Here is a 21,728-nt window from a genome sequence, read left to right on the forward strand (position 1 = left end):
ATGTGGATCAAATGTTTCCAGCAAGCGATGCACCTTTGGTACCACTTGAACAATGATCAAAGTGAGTTGGCAGGTCCAAGTACTTCAACGGACACCAACGTCCATATACCCAACAACTCAGATGCAGCCGACTGAAGCCGGTTCTGCGGATATGGGACAATCTCGCAGAGACTCTGTATCTTCCGAGGGGGGAGGTGGAGTTAGGGTTCAGTTGAGAAAATCAACGAGGAAATACAGGATATCTATAACTGGGAATATCAAGATCTTCAGAAGAAAGCTAACACTAGGACGGATGTAAGGTTTCCAAGGAAACTCAAGAGGACACAGGAAGATCGAGGTCAGGAATCCTGGGCTACAGGCCCAAGACAGTCTTCAGAGTCAAATAAGAATACAGACTGTATAGAAAATGGGCATAGCCAGCCAACTGCAAAGAAATGGAGGCCTGAGCAAGAAGAATCTAAAAGCTGACAACAAGATACTCAGGCTGAGCAGTCGAATTTGTAAAATTGCAATCATGATAAGTAATCTTTTGAAATATTGTATAAATAGCTTGCTTCTAAAAAAAAGGGGGAAGCTGTATAATGTATGTACCTGTGAGTGTATGTAAGGTTTGTAGAGCTGTTGAGTTGTGAGTGACTTAGCCAGTCATGTGATGTTCACAAGACTCAATAAAACCCGGCCAGTTGGGTTCAGGGATCCACAATGAGGCATAAGGTTGTGAGCCCGGTGGATGAATTGGTAATGTGTAGTGTGATTGTTAAACCTTTGCTAATAAACCAACTAGTTCCTAATAGCAAGGTGTTACTATGAATTTTTAAGCAAAGAACCGATGAAGCAAATGCATTATAGCCTTCCTTACCCGGTCTGGCCTATATGTGTCTCCAGACCCACAGCCATGTGGTTTGTCTCTTAACTGCCCTCTGAAATGGCCGAACAAGCCACTCAGTTGTACCAAACTGTAACGACAAAGTCACTGTGGGAGTACCTTCACCACACGGACTGCAGCGGTTCAAGAAGGCGGCTCACCATCACCTTCTCAAGGGGCAATTAGGGATGGGTAATAAATGTCAGCCTTGCCAACGACGCCCACATCCCAGGAATGAATACATTAAAAAAGGCTCCGGGATCCCTCCCTGAACATCTCTGGCTCTGTCTCCTTCTTTAAGATGCTCCTTATACCCCTTTGACCAAGCTTTGGCGAACAAGTCCTTACGTAGCTTGGCCTCATATTTTGTTTGCTAATGCTTCTGTGAAGCGCCTCGGGGTGTTTTACTATGTCAGAGGTGCTCTATAAATGCAAATTATTGCTGTTGAAAGGGAACATTACCTGAGGAGAAGGAACATTTAGCATTGGGCCAGGAAGGAATGTCGGGTGAGCAGTTGTTTGGTGAGAATGGGGTCAAGAGAGAGTTGATGCATCAATGATTTGGATTTAGGGCCAAAGGCCTGGGTGTTCGAATTTGCAGACGATACTAAGAAAGGTGGCATAAACTGATGGGTTTCCATCCCATCAAAATCAATCCCATCCAATTCTGGCCTCTCGAACATCCCTGATTTTAACCGCTCCACCATTGGTGGCCGTGCTTTCAGCTGCCTGGGCCCCAAGTTCTGGAATTCTCTCCCTAAACTTCTCTGCCCCTCTCCTCCTTTAAGACAGGAAACATTTGGGGCATTTGCACCTCCCGTTAGCACCCCTACCTCTTTGTCCAAGCTTTTGGTCGTGTGTCCTAATATCTCCTTACCGATGTTCCCCTCATTTTTTTTGGATGCGTACGTGCGAAATTTAACCTTGAAAAAGCTGGTCTCGGGCTGGCAGAGAGCTGCGCAGTCACACGTACAGGGAAAGTTGCTCCTTGTGTGGGTCGGTGTAAACTTTTTGTTTGATAATGCCTCTGTGAAGCGCCTTGCGACGTTGTACTATGTTAAAGGCACTGTATAAAAGCAAGTTGTTGGTATATGGCCTAGAGCCAAATGGTTCATTGATAATGTCAGCTTGGCTCAGTCATGAGTTAGAAGATTGGAAGCTTCAAGCCTCACTCCAGGCTGACGCTCCAGTGCAGTGTGGCGAGAACGCTTCGTGGTTGGAGGTGTCCTCCTTCAGATGAGGCTTTAAACCAAAGCTCCATCTGTCTATCTCTGTGGGTGCTCAAGATCCGATGGCACTTGTTTTGAAGAAAAGCAGGGGATTCGCCCAATATACTGGCCAGCATTCATCCCTCAACCAGCACCACCATAACAGATTAACAGCCTCAAAGCCTCCCTGATACAGTGCAACATCGCCACTGACACCTGGGAGTCCCTGGCCAAAGACCACCCTAAGTGGAGGAAGTGCATCCGGGAGGGCGCTGAGCACCTCGAGTCTCGTTGCCGAGAGCATGCAGAAATCAAGCGCAGGCAGCGGAAAGTGCGTGTGTCAAACCAGTCCCACCCATCCATACCCTCAACGACTATCTGTCCTACCTGTGATCGGGACTGTGGCTCTCGTATTGGACTGTTCAGCCACCTAAGGACTCATTTTAAGAGTGGAAGCAAGTCTTCCTCGATTCCGAGGGACTGCGTAGGATGATGCTCCTTGCAGTGTGCTGTGTGCAGATTGGCTGCCATATTGGCCCACAAAAACAACAGCGAGTACACTTCAAAAGTAACTTGTTGGTCGTGAAGCACTTTGGCACATCCTGAGAATGTTAAAGTTGCTATATATATATATATATATATAATATATATATGCAAATCTTTTTTTAAACTCAATAGGCAGGACCTACTTTAATAAGGGTTTACCTTCATAGGCTTTTCTTACCTGGATCACTTTCATTGGATCAATTTGACGTTGTCGACTCCCGACAATGAATCCTCCAACTCCTCTAGTTTCAATCTGAAACGCTGGACGATCATGAATAATGCTGTTCAGCTGCTCCATGAAGCTTTCATTCACCAGAACATTCTGCAAACAAGAAAATGCATTAAATGGACTGGAAATTCGGTCGAAGGTTTCTTAAGGCGTTAATGTCGGACGGTGGCTAAATTTGGGGCCAGAAAATGGTTTGCGTCGACAACCAAAAAATTCAGTGGTCGCGTCCTGACAGTGGACTAGTACTCCAGAGGCCAGAGACGTGAGACCATGGCAGCTGGGGAATTTAAATTCAGTTAATTAAATATATCTGGGATAAAAAGTTAGTGTCAGTAATTGTGACCATGAAACTACCGGATTGTCGTAAAAACCCATCTGGTTCACTAGTGTACTTTAGGGTAGGAAATCTGCCGTCCTTCCCTGGTCTGAGCCTATCACCATCATAGGCAGTCCCTCAGAATCGCGGAAGACTTGCTTCCACTCTACAAATGAATCCTTAGGTGTCTGAACAGTCCAATACGAGAAGTACAGTCCCTGTCACAGCTGGGACAGATAGTCGTTGAGGGAAGGGGTGGGTGGGACTGGTTTGCCACACGCTCCTTCCGCTGCCTGCGCTTGATTTCTGCATGCTCTCGGCGATGAGACTCGAGGTGCTCAGCGCCCTCCCAGATGCACTTCCACCACTGAGGGCGGTCTTTGGCCAGGGACTCCCAGGTGTCAGTGGGGATGTTGCACTTTATCAAGAAGACTTTGAGGGTGGCCCATGTAACGTTTCCTTTGCCCACCTTTGGCTCGTTTGCCGTGAAGGAGTTCGAGTAGAGCGCTTGCTTTGGGAGTCTCTTGTCTGTTATACGAACAATGTGGCCTGCCCAGCGGAGCTGATCAAGTGTGGTCAGTGCTTCAATGCTGGGGATGTTGGCCTGGTCGAGGACGCTAACATTGGTGCGTCTGTCCTCCCAGGAGATTTGTAGGGTCTTGCGGAGACATCGTTGGTGGTATTTCTCCAGCGACTCCCGAATCACAGGAATGTGGTTGACGCTTAACTGCCCTCTGAAATGGCCTAGCAAGCCAATCAGTTGTAACAAACTGCTACAAAGAAGTTTACTGCAGTGTTTCAAGAAGGCGGCTCACCACCACCTTCTCAAAGGCAGTTAGGGATGGGCAATAAATGCCGGCCTTGCCGGCGATGCTCGCATCCCGTGAACGAATTTTTAAAAAAGTGCCTGAAATGTCTGGTTATCCTGGCTGGTGAGCAGAATTGTACTCAGCAGGTTGTGGACTATCTCTCACTATACACTCCACGATCTGATTAGTTTTTCCTCATTGCTGTCATACACTGCACCAATACCCCTAAGATCACTCTCCTTTTTGTTTCATAAGTCTACAGCTAATCCTCACTGCTTATTTTACAGCTCCGTTGGGCGGGCCACATCATCTGCATGCCGGACACAAGACTCCCAAAGCAAGCGCTCTACTCGGAACTCCTACGTGGCAAACGAGCCCTAGGTGGGCAGAGGAAATGTTTCAAGGACACCCTCAAAGCCTCCCTGATAAAGTGCAACAACCCCACCGACACCTGGGAGTCCCTGGCCCAAAGACCACCCTAAGTGGAGGAAGAGCATCCGGGAGGGCGCTGAGCACCTCGAGTCTCGTCGCCGAGAGCATGCAGAAATCAAGTGCAGGCAGCGGAAGGAGCATGCGACAAATCAGTCCCACCCACCCTTTCCTTCAACCACTGTCTGTCCCACCTGTGACAGAGACTGTAATTCCTGTATTGGACTGTACAGTCACCTGAGGACTCACTTTTGGAGTGGAAGCAAGTTTTCCTCGATTTGGAGGGACTGCCTATGATGACTGCTTATTTGCCTTCTGCAGTGTTGTTACTGTCATGTATGTATGCTTGGAATTACTAGCCACCAGGTGGCACCACTGTCGGAAGTCATTGGTCTGTACACACGTGTATGCGGCCAAGGTATAAAAGGCAAGCCATCATGTAATGTAATCACTTTGAGCCCTAATAAAGCAGAGCCAGGTTTGTACCTGTGTTAGTTTACAATATTCAGTCTATTGAGTTATTACATATATAACAGTTACCTTCCATGGAAAATCGGGCAAAGTTCCCTTTCGGCCGTGCACTCTCCCCTTGCCTGACTTTCATGTATTCGCTGTGGCCAGGAGATCCAATGTGGCAGGGGCTTGATGAGGAATAATCCACCCCCACAGTACGTGAATCGTATTCCATACACGCTCGGTCACTCCTGCTATTATCAATTCAATACTGTCACAAATCATGCAAATGAAGGGTGAGACTCACCTTAATGCTGATCTTTTCCAAGCTTGTTTTATCATTCTTCTTCATGACCTCTAAAAGATAAAGGGCACCCGCCACTGTTATAGGATTGTTGGACAGCTGAAGCAGGAAAGAAGCGTCAATCAGAGGGCGGCCAAAATGACCGCTGGCCTCTCAGGCTCGTGCACACACATGGTCACAAACAAGGTGGGTGTCAGAGGCAGTAATTCCCTTTCAGAATTTATTGCTATTATATATAGTTTTGGATTCCCTCACATCTTCTCTATGTCTACCATATCACACCCCTTCATAATTTAAAAGACCACCTATCAGGTCACCTTTCAGTCTTTGTTTCTAGAGAAAAGAGCCCCAGCCTTTTTAGTTATTCCCAATAGTTTGACCCTCTCAGTTCTGGTATCATCCTTGTAAATCTTTTTTGCACTTTCTCCAGTGCCTCTATATGCTTTTTATAATATAGAAAGAAAGGCTTGGATTTATATAGCACCTTTCACGGCCACAGGACATCTCAAAGCGCTTTACAGCCAATGAAGTACTTTTGGAGTGTAGTCACTGTTGTAATTTAGAAAACGCAGCAACCAATTTGTGCACAGCAAGCTCCAACAAAGAGCAATGTGATGATGACCAGATAATCTGTTTCTTTGTTATGTTGATTGAGGGATAGATATTGGCCAGGACACTGGGGATAACTCCCCTGCTCTTCTTCAAAATAGTGTCATGAGATTTTTACGTCCATTTGAGAGAGCAGACGGGGCCTCGGTTTAATGTCTCATCCAAAAGACAGCACCTCCGACAGTGCAGTGCTCCCTCAGCACTGAACTGGAGTGTCAACCTAGATTTTTTTAATGCTCAAGTTTTGAAGTGAGACTCAACCCCACAACCTTGTAGACTAAGAGGCCAGTGCGCTACCCACTAAAGCACAGCTGACACAGCAATTTAACCAGAATTGTTCACAGTACTCCAAGTGCAGTCTAACCAATGTTCTATACAGGTTCAACACAACTTTTTCTGCTTTTGAATTCTATAGAAATGAACTCTGGTGCTTTGTTTGCACTTTCGTGGCTTTGTCAACAAGCATTACAACTTTTAATGATTTGTGTAGCTGAACCCCCAGATCCCTTTTCGCCTCGATTCCATTTTGACTCTTATTTTCCAAGGAGTGGGTCGCCTCCTATTTCTCCGACCAAATTGCACCATCTCACACTTGTCTATATTAAAGTTCATTTGCCATTTACACATTGCCCATTCTGCAAGTTCACTAACACCTTCTTGTATTTTGTCAGAGTCCACTTCAGTATTCACTATAACCCTCCAATTTGGTGTCATCCGCAAATTTTGATATTGTACTTCTGATTCCCGAATCCAAATCATTGATATAAATAGTGAATGACAGTGGTCCCCGCGCCGATCCCTGTGGAACACTTATTTTTAGTGTATATGCAAGTTTCATGTGCGTCTCAGTGTACACTATCTATACTTGTAAGCAAATTGACACTGAAACTCAAAGTATCTTACAATTATCGGCCTGGAAATCCCGGCCTCCCCGGGTCCGTACGGAGCGTGTACGGACCCAGGAAGCATCGCAAAAGCTGGTTTTCAGCGCACAATGCGCATGCGCTGAAAACCGGCTTCTCCGATCTGCCGAGCTGGAGCTGGAGCTGGACAGATCCAACGCATATCGGGAGCGAGGACATTTGCACGGACAAGATTGCGGGATTTACCCATATCTTGCCCAGCAAATGTCTGCAAAACTCAGGCGCATAGCCTACTTTTACAGGCGTAAGAGTTTTAAAACATACAAAAATATAATTAAATTAAATTAAAAAAATACATTTTATTGTTAAAACCCTGCCCACTAGGATAAGTTTATTTTTAACCTTAATTACAAAACTTTAAAAAGAATTGGAAAAATATAATTTTTTCTAAGGCATTTATTAACTTTAATTTCAATTCATTTTAATTATGTGAGGTGTGTTTTTTATTTTTTGTTATGGTGTTTAGTGTGTTTGGTTTTTTATTCTCATTAATAGCAATGAGACCTCATAGATACGGAGCTCTCATTGCTATTAATGAGAAAGCTGTGGAATACTGTACCTGATTGGCTGAGCAGTCGCACGTGGGAACCAGGAATACAGGAGCGTGCTTCGCAGTGCGGGAAGAGAAGGCCCCCCCAACAGAATCCCACACTTCGCCAGGACCACCAGGTAGATTTGTAGACGTTTTCCAGGTTGGAGGCATCTGCCCGCGGGAGGCCTCCGCCCGCGATTTCTGGGCCAATATCATGTAGAATTTATTTACAATTTTTGGTTCAATTTTTTAGGAACAGGAGGAGGCCATTCAGCCCCTCGGGCCTGTTCTGACATTCAATTAGATAATGGCTGATCTGTACCTCAACTCCATCGACATGCCTTTGCTCCATATCCCTTGATACCCTTACCGAACAAAAATCTATCTATCCCAGTCTTCAAAGCTCCAATTGAACCCCAGCATCTAGACCCTTTTAGGGGAAGAGAATTCAACATTTCTACTATCCCTTTATTAGAGCATAAGAACATAAGAAATAGGAACAGAAGTAGGCCATATGGCCCCTCGAGCTTGCTCCATCATTCAATAAGATCATGGCTGATCTGATCTTGGCCTCAACTCCACTTTCCTGCCTGTGCCCCTTGGCTCCCCTGTAGTTCAAGAATCTGTCTATCTCAGCCTTGAATATATTCAATGACCCAGCTTCCACATCTCTCGGGGATAGAGAATTTCAAAGATTCACGACCCTTTGAGAGCAGAAATTCCTCTTTATCTCCGTTTTAAATGGGCGACCCCTTATTCTGAAACTATGCCCCCTAGTTCTAGATTCTCCCATGAGGGGAAACAGCCTCTCAGCATCTAACTTGTCAAGCCGCTCAGAATCTTATATGTTTCGATAAGATCATCTCTCATTCTTCTAAACTCCAAAGAGTATAGGCCCAACCTGGTCAACCTTTCTTCGTATGACAACCCCTTCATCTCAGGAATCAACCTCGTGACCTTCTCTGAACTGCCTCCAAAGCAAGTATATCCTTCCTTAAATAAGAAGACCAAAACTGTACGCAGTACTCCAGGTGTGGCCTCACCAATATCCTGTACAGTTGTAGCAGGACTTCTTTGCTTTTAACTCCTCAGTCTTCATGTGCGTCTGGAATATGGACCTCTGAATGCAAGGTCCTGGCCCCCGATTTCAAGCATTGCCACAGCAAGTCCACGCAGCGACTGGAAGTTACCTCGAACTGTGAAAACTCTCATACAGTAACATGTACTAAACTATGTAAGGCACTTGAGACACACTGATAGAAGGGCTCTAACTCAGACATCCTCTTTAATCTTGTCATGTATCTTACATTATTATATATAACTGTATCCTAACATGCTATACATGACTGTAATAAGATATGACCTATAACCACCAGCATACCTTACCATCAGGGGTGCACTTGCAAGAGACAGGTATATAAGGACAGGTCTCAGGCAAGTGCAGCATTCCAGAGCTGTGAAATAAAAGGTGCAGGTCCAGAGTGACCTTGACTTCACTACCTGCCTTGTGTGAATCTGTACTGAGGGGACAGGACTTTACAGTGGCGACGAGTTACGGGATTACAGAATCCACCGAATGGCGAACAACAGATCAGATGAAAAGTACAATGCGGGAGACAATTGGGAGGACTTTGTAGAAAGGCTCCAGCAAAGCTTTGTAACCAAAGACTGGTTAGGTGATGATAAGGCAGACAAGAGAAGAGCCCATCTCTTGACCAGCTATGACTCGAAAACATACGCTTTAATGAAGGATCTGCTGGCACCCGAGAAACCAGCAAGCAAGTCGTTTGAAGAATTGAGCACACTGCTAAGAGACCACCTGAAGCCAGCGAGTAGCCTACACATGGCCAGACACAGGTTCTACAACTACAGACGGTGTGTGGGCCAGAGCATACCCGACTTCGTGCCGGAACTTCGGAGGTTGGCTAGTTTATGTGAGTTCTCCGATGAACTGAGGAGAGAAATGCTGAGAGACTTTTTCATTGAAGGAATAGGCCATGCAGGCATATTCCGAAAGCTCATAGAGACCAAGAACCTGACCTTAGAGGCAGAAGCACTGGTTGCACAGACATTCTTGGTAGGGGAAGAAGAAACAAGGTTGATTTACAATGCAGGTACGACAACTAACGAAATATCGGAACAAGAAGTTTACAGCACTAAGCAAGCTGCTACCCCCACACACAGACAAAACCGGGAGAACAGGCTCTCGACAGCAGGCAGTGGCGCCAGAAGCCATCAAGGGCCACAGGAACGACTGTTCACACCTCATCAACCCACAATGCGCGCAATCAACTACAAACTGAGAGAAGCTCAAGAGAGATCAGCCAGACGCAGCTCATTCTTTGGGAACACTTTGAACAATGGAACCGGTCTGTGCTAGAAGTGTGGGGGTGGGCACTCGTCAAGGGGATGTTGATTTCAGCAGGCTGTTTGCAGGAACTGTGAATATACAGGGCATTTGGCCCCCATGTGCAAAAAAATGGCAGCTCGGCTGGTATACGAATCGGATGGGTCGGAAAGCGGACCAGAAGATGGTGGGGACAGTACCCGGGACACCGATGTACAGCGGGTCAACACGATCAATGGCCACTGCTCCTACAACAGGACGCCTCCTATAATGATGAGGGTCCTACTCAACGGGATATCTGTCAACATGGAGCTGGATACGGGAGTGAGTCAATCTCTCATGTGCGCTCAACAATTTGAACAACTGTGGCCGCATAAAAGAGACAGACCAAAACTTACAAGGGTCAACACCAAACTAAGGACCTATACCAAAGAAATCGTACCAGTCCTCGGCAACGCCATGCTCTCTGTCACACACAAAGGGACTGTGAACCGACTTCCCCTGTGGATTGTCCCCGAAGACCCCCCATCACTGCTGGGGAGAAGCTGGCTGGCAAAACTAAACTGGAAATGGGATGATGTCCATGCCATGTCATTAGAGGAATGGACCTCCTGCTCAACAGTTATAAAGCGATTTGAACATCTCTTTCAGCTAGGTGTGGGCACTTTCAAAGGGGCCAAAGTCAAAATCTACATCACACAGGATGCTAGACCGGTCCATCACAAGGCCAGAGCTGTACCCTATATGATGAGGGAAAAGATTGAACACGAACTAGACAGGCTTCTGCGGGAAGGCATTATATCACCTGTGGAATTCAGCGACTGGGCAAGTCCCATCGTCCCAATCATGAAGCTTGATGGATCCGTACGAATCTGTGGGGACTACAAATCTACCATAAACAGAGTCTCCCTATAGGACCAGTACCCGCTGCCCAGAGTGGAGGACTTATTTGCCACATTGGCTGGAGGTAAACTTTTCTCAAAACTAGACCTCACATCTGTGTATATGACGCAAGAATTGACCGATGAGTCCAAGCTACTCACCACCATCAACACACATCGACTCCTTTTCATGTACAATCGATGCCCATTCGGCATCAGGTCGGCAGCTGCCATATTCCAGCGCAACATGGAGAGTCTGCTCAAGTCCATCCCGGGGACGGTTGTATTTCAAGACGACATACTTATCACGGGCAGGGACACCGACTCCCATCTCCGTAATTTGGAGGAAGTACTAAAGCGGTTGGATCGGGCAGGCCTACGAGTCAAGAAATCCAAGTGCCTGTGTGCCTGTTTCTTGCACCCGAGGTTAAATTTTTGGGCAGAAGGATTGCCGCTGATGGAATCCGCCCAACAGAGTCCAAAACAGAAGCAATTCGGCTGGCACCCAGGCCCCGGAATGTCTCAGAACTGTGCGCCTTTCTCGGGCTACTCAATTACTTTGGAAACTTTATACAGAACTTAAGCATGCTACTGGAGCCTCTCCATGTGCTACTCAGGAAGGGGTGCGATTGGTTTTGGGGGGACGCCCAGGAACGCGCCTTTAATAAGGCACGCAACCTTCTGTGTTCCAACAGTGTTTTTATTTTCTTTGATCCAGGTAAAAAGCTAGTTCTCACATGCGATGCGTCAGCGTATGGGGTCGGGTGCGTTTTGCAACATGTCAATAGTGCGGGCAAATTACAACCCATAGCTTATGCCTCCAGTTCACTATCGCGGGCGGAGCACGGATACGGAATGGTAGAGAAGGAGACGCTCGCGTGCGTGTACGGTATCAAAAAGATGCACCAATACCTTTTCGGGGCCAAGTTCGAGTTATAAACCGACCACAAGCCCCTCACGTCCCTCCTATCCGAGAGCAAGGAAATAAATGCCAACGCCTCGGCGCGAATTCAACGGTGGGCACTCATGCTGGCGCCCTACGACTATACCATAAAACACAGACCAGGCACAGACAACTGTGCTGACACGATCAGCAGGCTACCCCTGGCGACCACGGAAGGGTCTTATGAACAAGACTGTGAGATAGTCATGGCAATCAATGCCTTTGAGTCCACAGGTTCGCCCATGACGGCTCGCCAAATCAGAGCCTGGACGGCCAGCGACCCCACGTTATCCTTAGTAAAAAGATGTGTCCTAACCGGTGACTGGGCAGAGGCTCATGATGCCTGCCCCGAGGAATTAAAACCCTTTCACAGACGCATGCATGAGCTATCACTACAAGCAGACTGCCTGATGTGGGGCAGCCGAGTAGTCATGCCTCTGCGAAGCAGAGAGGCATTTGTCCGGGAGCTCCACCACGAGCACCCAGGGATCGTTCTCATGAAGGCCATAGCCAGATCCCACGTCTGGTGGCCTGGTATTGATGCGGATTGGAGCTCTGCATCCGAAGGTGCACCATTTGTGCCCAACTCAGCAATGCCCCCAGGGAGGCTCCACTGAGCCCCTGGCCTTGGCCTACCAAACCGTGGTCGCGAGAGTACGTAGACTATGCGGGCCCATTCATGGGCAAAATGTTCCTCGTAGTTGTAGATGCATTTTCAAAGTGGATCGAATGCACCATTTTAAACTCGAGCACAACCTCCACCACTGTGGAGAGCCTCGCAACCATGTTTGCAACGCACGGAATCCCTGACACATTGGTCAGTGACAATGGTCCGTGCTTCACCAGCGCACAATTCCAAGATTTTATAATTGACCATGGCATAAATCACGTCAGGATGGCACCATTCAAGCCGGCCTCCAACGGCCAGGCGGAGGGAGCAGTGCAAATCATTAAACAAGGCATGCTTAAAATCCAAGGTCCCAAGCTGCAGGGTCGCCTGTCGCAACTGCTGCTGGCATACAGATCTTGTCCGCACTCATTGACTGGGATCCCCCCCGCGCAACTGTTGATGAAAAGGACTTTAAAAACAAGGCTCTCATTAATCCTCCCAGACATGCACAAAATCATTGAGGCAAAGCTCCGTAAGCTGACTGAGTACCATGACAGAAATTCGAGGGGGAGATGGAATGAGATATCGGACAAAGTGTTTGTACTAAACTATGGCAGGGGTCCCAAATGGCTTGCAGGGACAGTAACGGACAAGGAAGAAAACAGGCTACTGGTAGTACAAATGGACAAAGGCGAAACCTGCCGGAGGCATGTAGACCAAGTCAAAAGCAGATTTACCAACAGCACTGTGGAACCAGAGGCAGACTACAATGTGGAACTCGCAGCACACCTGGTGGACAGACAGAGGGAACAATCTGAGGAAAGGGCAATCCCAACAGACAGCCCAGGTGAGTCAACAACAATCACACCAATCGAAACAGACAGCCCCGGCGAGATACCAGCAACCACACCCAAAGAAAAACAGACACCAAGGCAAACAACTGAACCACAACTCAGACGCTCCACGCGAGAGCGTAGACCACCTGAGAGACTGAACCTATAAAGACAATAAGACGTTGGGGGAGGGTGATGTCATGTATCTTACATTATTATATATAACTGTATCCCAACATGCTATACATGACTGTAATAAGATATGACCTGTAACCACCAGCATACCTTACCACCAGGGGTGCACTTGCAAGAACCAGGTATATAAGGACAGGTCTCAGGCAAGTGCAGCATTCCAGAGCTGTGAAATAAAGGTGCAGGTCCAGAGTGACCTTGACTTCACTACATGCCTCGTGTGAATCTGTACTGAGGGGACAGGACTTTACAAATCTCACAGGCGCAGCTCGCCCACAACCGCAGGGAGCAGATGAGGACTGGAGGAGGGGACTCTGAACTCCGGGACCTCACTCCATAGCAGGAACGTGTCTCGGCCCTGATTGGGGGTTCAAGTTGGTGGTGGGTGAGGCTGAACCCCCTGGGTACAGTGATGGTATGTTGAGTTCCATTGCAGCATCTGGCAGGCCACTTAGGCCTGACACCGCAATCCTTCAGCTCTTTCCATGAGACTGGCATTCTTGACAGCCCTCACCGCTCCTGGCCCCCTCCCCTGCAGGTGAGCAGTCTTCTATGTGTTTGTGCTTTCAGGTGATCAACCAGACACACCAGGGCCTTCACGTCAGCCTTCCACTGGTGGAGATTCTGCCGAGGTAGAGGAGGAGGAGGAGATCTTGTTCGATGTCTCACAGGGGCCAGCGGCCTCAGAGAGCGGGGCCAGCAGCCTTCGGGAGGAAGGCGTGGTCGGGGAGATGGAGGTGGGTGATGCTCCGGGACCCATGGCCTGCAGCAACGCCATGGGGAAGGGGAAAGCAGGGGGCCAGCTCCCCGGAGGGTGAGTGCGCATCTGAGTGATGCTCAGCAGCACTCTGATGATGAGCCCGACCTAGAGGTTGTCGCAAGATAATAACTGCAGCAGCACAGCAATCTGCCGGGCGCACTAGCAAGGGTGCCACAGAGTCTTGATCCACTAGCTGTGAGGATGGAGGAGTCCACCTCAACTGTTGCTCATGCCTCTCAACAGCCCACCGAGCCCATCCTTGGTAGATACCAATGGATGTTGGATGCCGTGTCCATGGGGTCCCAGACATGGTGGCATGGGCTACAGCTGATGTTGCAGTGTCCATTGAGCACCAGGCCGATGCTATTGTCGGCCTGCAGACTGTATTGGGCGTCAATGCGTGGTGGCATCAATCAGCTCCGTGCTGTACTGCAGACACAGTCAGTCTTAATGCAGAGGTAGCTTGATTCCACAGATGTACTGTCCACCGCCTGTCTGGGGTCCCATCTGTTCAATGGGGACCCAACCTTGCCAAACCAGGGCGGCAATCTGTGCTCAGCCAGATACTGAGGCTCTGACCCGGGGGAGTAGCACCCTGTCAGGCCTGTTGGAACACGATGTCGTCTCTCAGGACGACATCATTCCGCCTTTGCACCTTGCGCTCTCTGCACCCCATCCACAACACAGTGCTGCCGCCCATGCTGAGGTGAGGAAGTTCGCAGCCATGCCTGCCGGGGACCTCCTGCTAGGCCATCATGTGTGGCTGCGGCTCCAAGTCAGCAACCAACTACCAGCCTTGCTGCAGGCACTTAGACCCCATTGAGGAGGAGCAGTAGGCATGGGAGGGCGGAGAAGGGAAAGGGTGGGAAAGCACTGTCCAAGAGCTGTGGGGATGTGGCCACATATCCTCACCTTGTTAAGCTATCAACTCGTATCACGAGTTGCACTTGTACGACCCAGCAAACTATTGCTTGATAGTCACCAGAGATGGCTACCTTGTTGGAAAATGAACTGATGTCAATATTGTGGTTGAGAATGTTTGAAGGGGTCTTGTGGGTATGATTTTTTTAGGTGGGGATGAAGGTGTTGTCTTGTGCTTGTTTTTAAGCACTCATAACCCTAAGTTTACATTCTTCACATTATTGTCCTGCGATTGATATATACGGAGGGTTGCAGGGTGGGCAGTGATGTGTTTAGTAGCTGCCGAGGTGTATAGGCTGGCCATTCGGCAAGACTTGATTCATTTACTGGAATCGATGGGCGATGAGTCTTTGACGAGCAGCCCTTCCAGCCGCAGCAGCATCAGGCTGCCTCCTCCGTGGCTGCAGCTCCTCATCTTCCTCCTCACCGTCGTCATCCTCCTGAGGTGGGTCAACCATCCCTGGTGGTAATGGCTGGCCCCTCATGATGGCCAGGTTGTGCAACATGCAGCGCACAATGGTGAAGATGGACAATCTATCAGGTGAGTACTGCAATGTCCTCGCCACCCAGAGCGGTCAAGGCAGCGGAAACGCTGCTTCAGGACCCCAATAGTTTGCTCGATAATGGTCCTAGTTGCGACGTGGCTGCGGTTACAGCGCTGCTCGGCAGGGGAGGTGGGATTGCGGAGGGGTGTCATGAGCCAGGGGGCCACACCATATCCTTTGTCGCCGATGAGCCAGCCACAGCTTTCATGCAGTGACTGGAAGAGTCGTGACACACTGCTCTCCCGCAGTACGAAGGCATCGTGGCAGCTGCCAGGAGAGCGGGCATTGACAGCCAGGATTATCTGCCTGTGATCGCAGAGCAGCTGAACATTGAGGGAGTGGTATCCCTTGTGATTGCGAAATACCTCTCCATCTTGGAGCGGGGCCCTCAATGCCGGATGCGTACAATCAATGTCCCCCTGAACCCTAGGGAAGCCCGTTATCCTGGCGAAGCCACGGGAACACTCATCCAGGTCTTCCCTGGACATGCTGAACTTGATGTAGTCCATTCGTTGGCTGTAGAGAACGTCGGTCACCTGGCGAATGCAGCAATGTACTGCAAACTGCGGGATGTTGCATATGCTGCCTACAGGAGACTGGAAGGAGCTGGTAGCAGAGAAGTTGAGGGCTGCTGTCACTTTCACTGCCACTGATAGCGAGGTCCTGGTGCCGATGTTAGCTGCCAGGTATGTCTGCAGGGAAACTGGGAAGCAGAGAAACATAGAAACATAGAAAATAGGTGCAGGAGTAGGCCATTCGGCCCTTCTAGCCTGCACCGTCATTCAATGAGTTCATGGCTGAACATGCAACTTCAGTACAGGAAACTGTTCAACCTCCACCGCCTCCAGGCCAGATCCAAGGTCGTCCGATCCTTTGTCATCGAACTACAGTATGCAGACGACGCTTGCGTCTACGCACATTCGGAGACCGAACTCCAAGCCATCATCAACACCTTCACCGAGGTGTACAAGAGCATGGACCTTACACTAAACATCCGTAAGACCTGACCCCACCACACAGCACTGCAAAACATAAAATCAGATAGTAAAAGTTTTTACAGATATATAAAATGGAAAAGAGTGACTAAAGTAAATGTTGGTCCCTTAGAAGATGAGAAGGGGGATTTAATAATGGGAAATGTGGAAATGGCTGAGACCTTAAACAATTATTTTGCTTCGGTCTTCACAGTGGAAGACACAAAAACCATGCCAAAAATTGCTGGTCACAGGAATGTGGGAAGGGAGGACCTTGAGACAATCACTATACTCGGGGGGTAGTGCTGGACAGACTAATGGGACTCAAGGTAGACAAGTCCCCTGGCCCTGATGAAATGCATCCCAAGGTATTAAAAGAGATGGCGGAAGTTATAGCAGATGCATTCGTTATAATCTACCAAAGTTCTCTGGACTCTGGGGAGGTACCAGCGGATTGGAAAGCAGCTAATGTAACACCTCTGTTTAAAAAAGGGGGCAGACAAAAGGCAGGTAACAATAGGCCGGTTAGTTTAACATCTGTAGTGGGGAAAATGCTTGAAAGAAATAGCGGGACATCTAGATAGACGCAGCATGGATTCATGAAGGGGAGATCATGTTTAACTAATTTACTGGAATTCTTTGAGGATATAACGAGCATGGTGGATAGAGGTGTACCGATGGATGTGGTGTATTTAGATTTCCAAAAGGCATTCGATAAGGTGCCACACAAAAGGTTACTGCAGAAGATAAAGGTACGCGGAGTCAGAGGAAATGTATTAGCATGGATAGAGAATTGGCTGGCGAACAGAAAGCAGAGAGTCGGGATAAATGGGTCCTTTTCGGGTTGGAAATCGGTGGTTAGTGGTGTGCCACAGGGATCTGTGCTGGGACCACAACTGTTTACAATATACATAGATGACTTGGAAGAGGGGACAGAGTGTAGTGTAACAAAATTTGCAGATGACACAAAGATTAGTGGGAAAGCGGGTTGTGTAGAGGACACAGTGAGGCTGCAAAGAGATTTGGATAGGTTAAGCGAATGGGCTAAGGTTTGGCAGATGGAATACAATGTCGGAAAGTGTGAGGTCATCCACCTTGGGAAAAAAAACAGTAAAAGGGAATATTATTTGAATGGGGAGAAATTACAACATGCTGCGGTGCAGCGGGACCTGGGGGTCCTTATGCATGAATCCCAAAAAGTTAGTTTGCAGGTGCAGCAGGTAATCAGGAAGGCGAATGGAATGTTGGCCTTCATTGCGAGAGGGATGGAGTACAAAAGCAGGGAGGTCCTTCTGCAACTGTATAGGGTATTGGTGAGGCTGCACCTAGAAACTGCGTGCAGTTTTGGTCACCTTACTTAAGGAAGGATATACTAGCTTTGGAGGGGGTACAGAGACGATTCACGAGGCTGATTCTGGAGATGAGGGGGTTACCTTATGGTGATAGATTGAGTAGACTGGGTCTTTGCTCATTGGAGTTCAGAAGGATGAGGGGTGATCTTATAGAAACATTTAAAATAATGAAAGGGATCGACAAGATAGAGGTGGAGAGGTTGTTTCCACTGGTCGGGGAGACTAGAACTAGGGGGCACAGCCTCAAAATACGGGGGAGCCAATTTAAAACCGAGTTGAGAAGGAATTTCTTCTCCAAGAGGGTTGTGAATCTGTGGAATTCTCTGCCCAAGGAAGCAGTTGAGGCTAGCTCATTGAATGTATTCAAGTCACAGATAGATTTTTAACCAATAAGGGAATTAAGGGTTACGGGGAGCGGGAGGGTAAGTGGAGCTGAGTCCACGGCCAGATCAGCCATGATCTTACTGAATGGCGGAGCAGGCTCGAGGGGCTAGATGGCCTACTCCTGTTCCTAATTCTTATGTTCTTATGTTCCCCCGATTATCAAAATCCATGACGAGGCCTTGGACAACGTGGACCATTTTCCATACCTCGGGAGCCTTCTATCAACAAGAGCAGATGTCGATGACAAAGTCCAACGCCACCATCAGTGCAGCCTTCAGTCACCTGAGGAAGAGAGTGTTTGAAGACCAAGACCTCAATCCCAGCACCAAGCTCATGGTCTACAGAACAGTATTGATTCCCGCCCTCCTATATGGCTCAGAGACATGGACCATATCCAGCAGGCACCTTAAAACACTGGAGAAGTAACACTAACGCTTCCTCCGTAACGTCAGTGTTCACTCTCAGGCCAACATCCCCAGCATCGAAGCACTGACCACACTCGATCAGCTTCATTGGGCAGGCTACATCGTGCGCATGCCTGACACAAGACTCCCAAACCAAGTGCTCTGACACGGCAAGTGAGCCCCAGGTGGGCAGCCTCCTTGAAAAAGTGCAACATCCCCATCGACACCTTGGAGTCCCTGGCCAAAGACCATGCAAAATTGGAGGAAAAGCATCCGGGAAGGCACCGAGCACCTCGAGTCTCTTCGCCGAGAGCAAGCTGAAGACAAGCGCAAACAGAGGAAGGAGCGTGTGGCTACCCAGGCACCCCACCCACCTGTCCCTCCAACCACAGTCTGCCCCACCTGTGACAGAGACTGTGGGTCCCACATCGGACTCATCAGTCACCCGAGAACTCGTTTTTAGTGTGGGAGCAAGTCATCCTCGACTCCGAGGGACTGCCTGAGAAGATGTCTGCAGGAGGTCTGCATAGCTCCGTCACCATCTCCTTGCAGAACCTCCGCCTTCTTCGGCATAACTCCTCGGACATGTCAAGGTAACAATAATGCTGAGGGAAAACGCTGCGACTCCACATTTACCATAAGCCGTCTCTGCAGCCGGAGCCTTTCAAGTCGGCACCGCAGGACGACGTGGTGTGCCATCACTGTCCCCATAACTTTGCTGAGGTAGCAGCGATATGCGAGTTCCAATCCCATCCGGTATTGAACCCACCAACGTCTCCAAAATGCTAATACTGAAGCTTAGGAGGCAGTAGCCGTTGGACGCCAGCGGCTTTGAACTGTACGAGCATCCAACGCAGCACTGACCGCGAGCTCCCTGGGCCGGTTGCAACTCCCTTCAAATAACGCCCCCGATTAGTTTCCTCGCCTTGCGCCTGCCAACTTTTTCAGGCATCATCGCCGCCAGCCGGTAAGTGAGGCGGAAGAAGTGAATTTGATGAGACCAGCGCCGGGGAGATGTTGCATGCGTACTGAGGCAATGATTTCCATGGCGGTAGTCGGTGGTGGGGCAGTAAATCTTTACAACCGAATTTCCCATCTGGTGGCATCCAGACCTTATGCCTCTGCCCAGCCATTCACGCACCATTGCTGCCTCACTCAGGCAGTATCAGCTGGCGGTAACAACCGAATTTTAACCCCGATGTCTCTTCCTTTAATCTAATACCATCTTTAACTTCTCTTGTTAGCCATTTTTCCCTTAAGGAATGTCTATCTGTTGCAAATTATGAATTATTTCTTTAAATGTTTGCCATTGTTTATCTGCTATCATATTTTTAAAATCTAGTTTCACAACCTTTCTTCGACAACTCACCTCTCATACCTATGTAGTTTGCTTTGTTCTGATTTGAGGCCCTAGTTTTGGACTTAACTCAATCACTCCCAAACTCAACATAAAATGTTATCATATTATGATCACTGCTCCCCAGAGTCTCCTTTACTACAAGGGTATTAATGAACCTTGTCTCATTACACAGTAGTGAATATAAAATAACCTGTTCCCTAGTTGGTTCCTCAACATACTGATCCAGTAAACTGTCTCGAATACATTCCATGAACATGACCTCTGCACTTTTACTGCAAATTGGTTTTGCCCACCCTACATGAAAATTAAAGTCAATCATGATTACTGTATTACCTTTGTTACATGCACCTTTAATTTCCTGAGTTATACACTGCCCTACGCTACAACTACAGTTAAGGGGTCTGTAAATTACTCCCACCGGTATTTTCTGCACCTTGCTGCATTTTGCTTTTCTGAGCTAAGATCTTTTCTGTCTTTATCCCATCCTTTATTATCAGGTCTACTCTGCCCTCCTTTTTCCATTTTGCCTATCTCTTCTAAAATGTAAGTATCCCGGAATATTTTGTTCCCAACCTCGGTCACTCTGCAACAATGTCTCCATAATGGCTATTAGATCAAACCCATTTATTTCTATCTGCGCTGTTAATTCATCTGTATTGTTGTGAATGCTGCGCGTATTCAGATATAGTGCCCTTTTTGCTTTAACTTTTTTTCCATTTTTCCCTGATGTCACCTCATTCAGTGATGCCCTATGACCTTTGTTAAGCTCTGTCCCACTCTGCTTATTTTTACCCAAATTACTACACTGCTCTACAGTCTTGATAGTTCTCTTACTGTATTTGAATTTACCCTTTCCTGAATCCTCCCACCCCCTTCATTAGTTTAAAGCCCTATCTACCACCCTAGCTTTTCGATTGGCCAGAACACTGATCCCAGACCAGTTTAAGTGGAGCCAGTCCCAATGGTACAGCTCCTTTTTTCCCTAGTGCTGGTGGCAGTCCCCCAATCGAAACCCCTGACTCGCACACCACTCTTTCAACTGCGCATTTAATCTTCTCATCTGCTTGTCTCTATGCAAATTTGCACGTGGTTCAGGTAACAATCCAGAGATTATTACCTGTGAGGATCTGTGTCTTAATTTCAACCCTAGCTCCTCAAACTCTCTCAGCAGAACATCATTCCTAGTTCTACCTATGTCGTTGGCTCCTACGTGGACCAAGACAACTGGATCTTCTCCCTTCCACTCCAAGTTCATCTCCAGCCGCGAGATGTCCTTAACCCTGGCACTGGGCAGGCAATCTTCGGAACTCTCGGTCGCGGCTGCAGAGAACAGTATCTATCCCTCTGACTATACTGTCCCCTACCACAACTGCATTTGCTTTCACATCCCCCCACTTGAATGACCTCCTGCACCATGGCCAGCTTGCTCATCCACCCTGCAAGCATTTCCCTCATCCATGCAGGCAGCAAGAACCTCGTGCCTGTCGGAAGGGCAAAGGCCGAGGTTCCTCCAGCACTGCATCTGGGGTCCCCTTACCTGCCTGACTCGCAGTCACAACCTGCTGTCCCTGACCACTAACCTGACCTGTAACTACTACCTAACCTAAGGAGTGTGACTGCCTCCTGGAACAAAGTGACCAGGTAACTCTCCCTCTCCCTGATGCCCCGCAATGTTTGTACCTCAGACTCGCCGAGGTCTGACTCATCTGTACTTCACCGAGACGTACGGAAGCATGGGCCTTACACTAAACATCCGTAAGACAAAGGTCCTCCACCAACCTGACCCTGCTACACAGCACTGACCCCTGGTCATCAAAATCCACGGCACGGCCCTGGACAACGTGGACCATTTTCCATACCTTGGTAGCCTACTATCAGCAAGGGCAGACATTGATGACGATGTCCAACACTGCCTCCAGTGTGCCGGCACAGCCTTCGGCCGCCTGAGGAAGAGAGTGTTCAAAGACCAGAACCTCAAATCTGGCACCAAGCTTATGGT

At 48.3% G+C, this 21,728-nt stretch overlaps 1 protein-coding gene across 1 annotated transcript in view; it reads right to left on the reverse strand.

Moving 5' to 3' along the window:
• The window catches only part of LOC139262795 (leucine-rich repeat-containing protein 74A), a 117,474-nt gene that overhangs the window by 14,541 nt on the left and 81,205 nt on the right, over positions 1–21,728 (reverse strand). Inside the window, exons 10-11 of the mRNA XM_070877947.1 lie at positions 5,163–5,258; positions 2,798–2,941 (exon numbers count right to left, since the gene is read on the reverse strand). Of these exons, the coding sequence (XP_070734048.1) occupies positions 2,798–2,941; positions 5,163–5,258 (240 nt within the window). The remainder of the gene's footprint in view (positions 1–2,797; positions 2,942–5,162; positions 5,259–21,728) is intronic.

Source organism: Pristiophorus japonicus, chromosome 4 (assembly GCF_044704955.1).
Source record: "Pristiophorus japonicus isolate sPriJap1 chromosome 4, sPriJap1.hap1, whole genome shotgun sequence".
In the NCBI taxonomy this organism is placed as follows: domain Eukaryota; kingdom Metazoa; phylum Chordata; class Chondrichthyes; family Pristiophoridae; genus Pristiophorus; species Pristiophorus japonicus.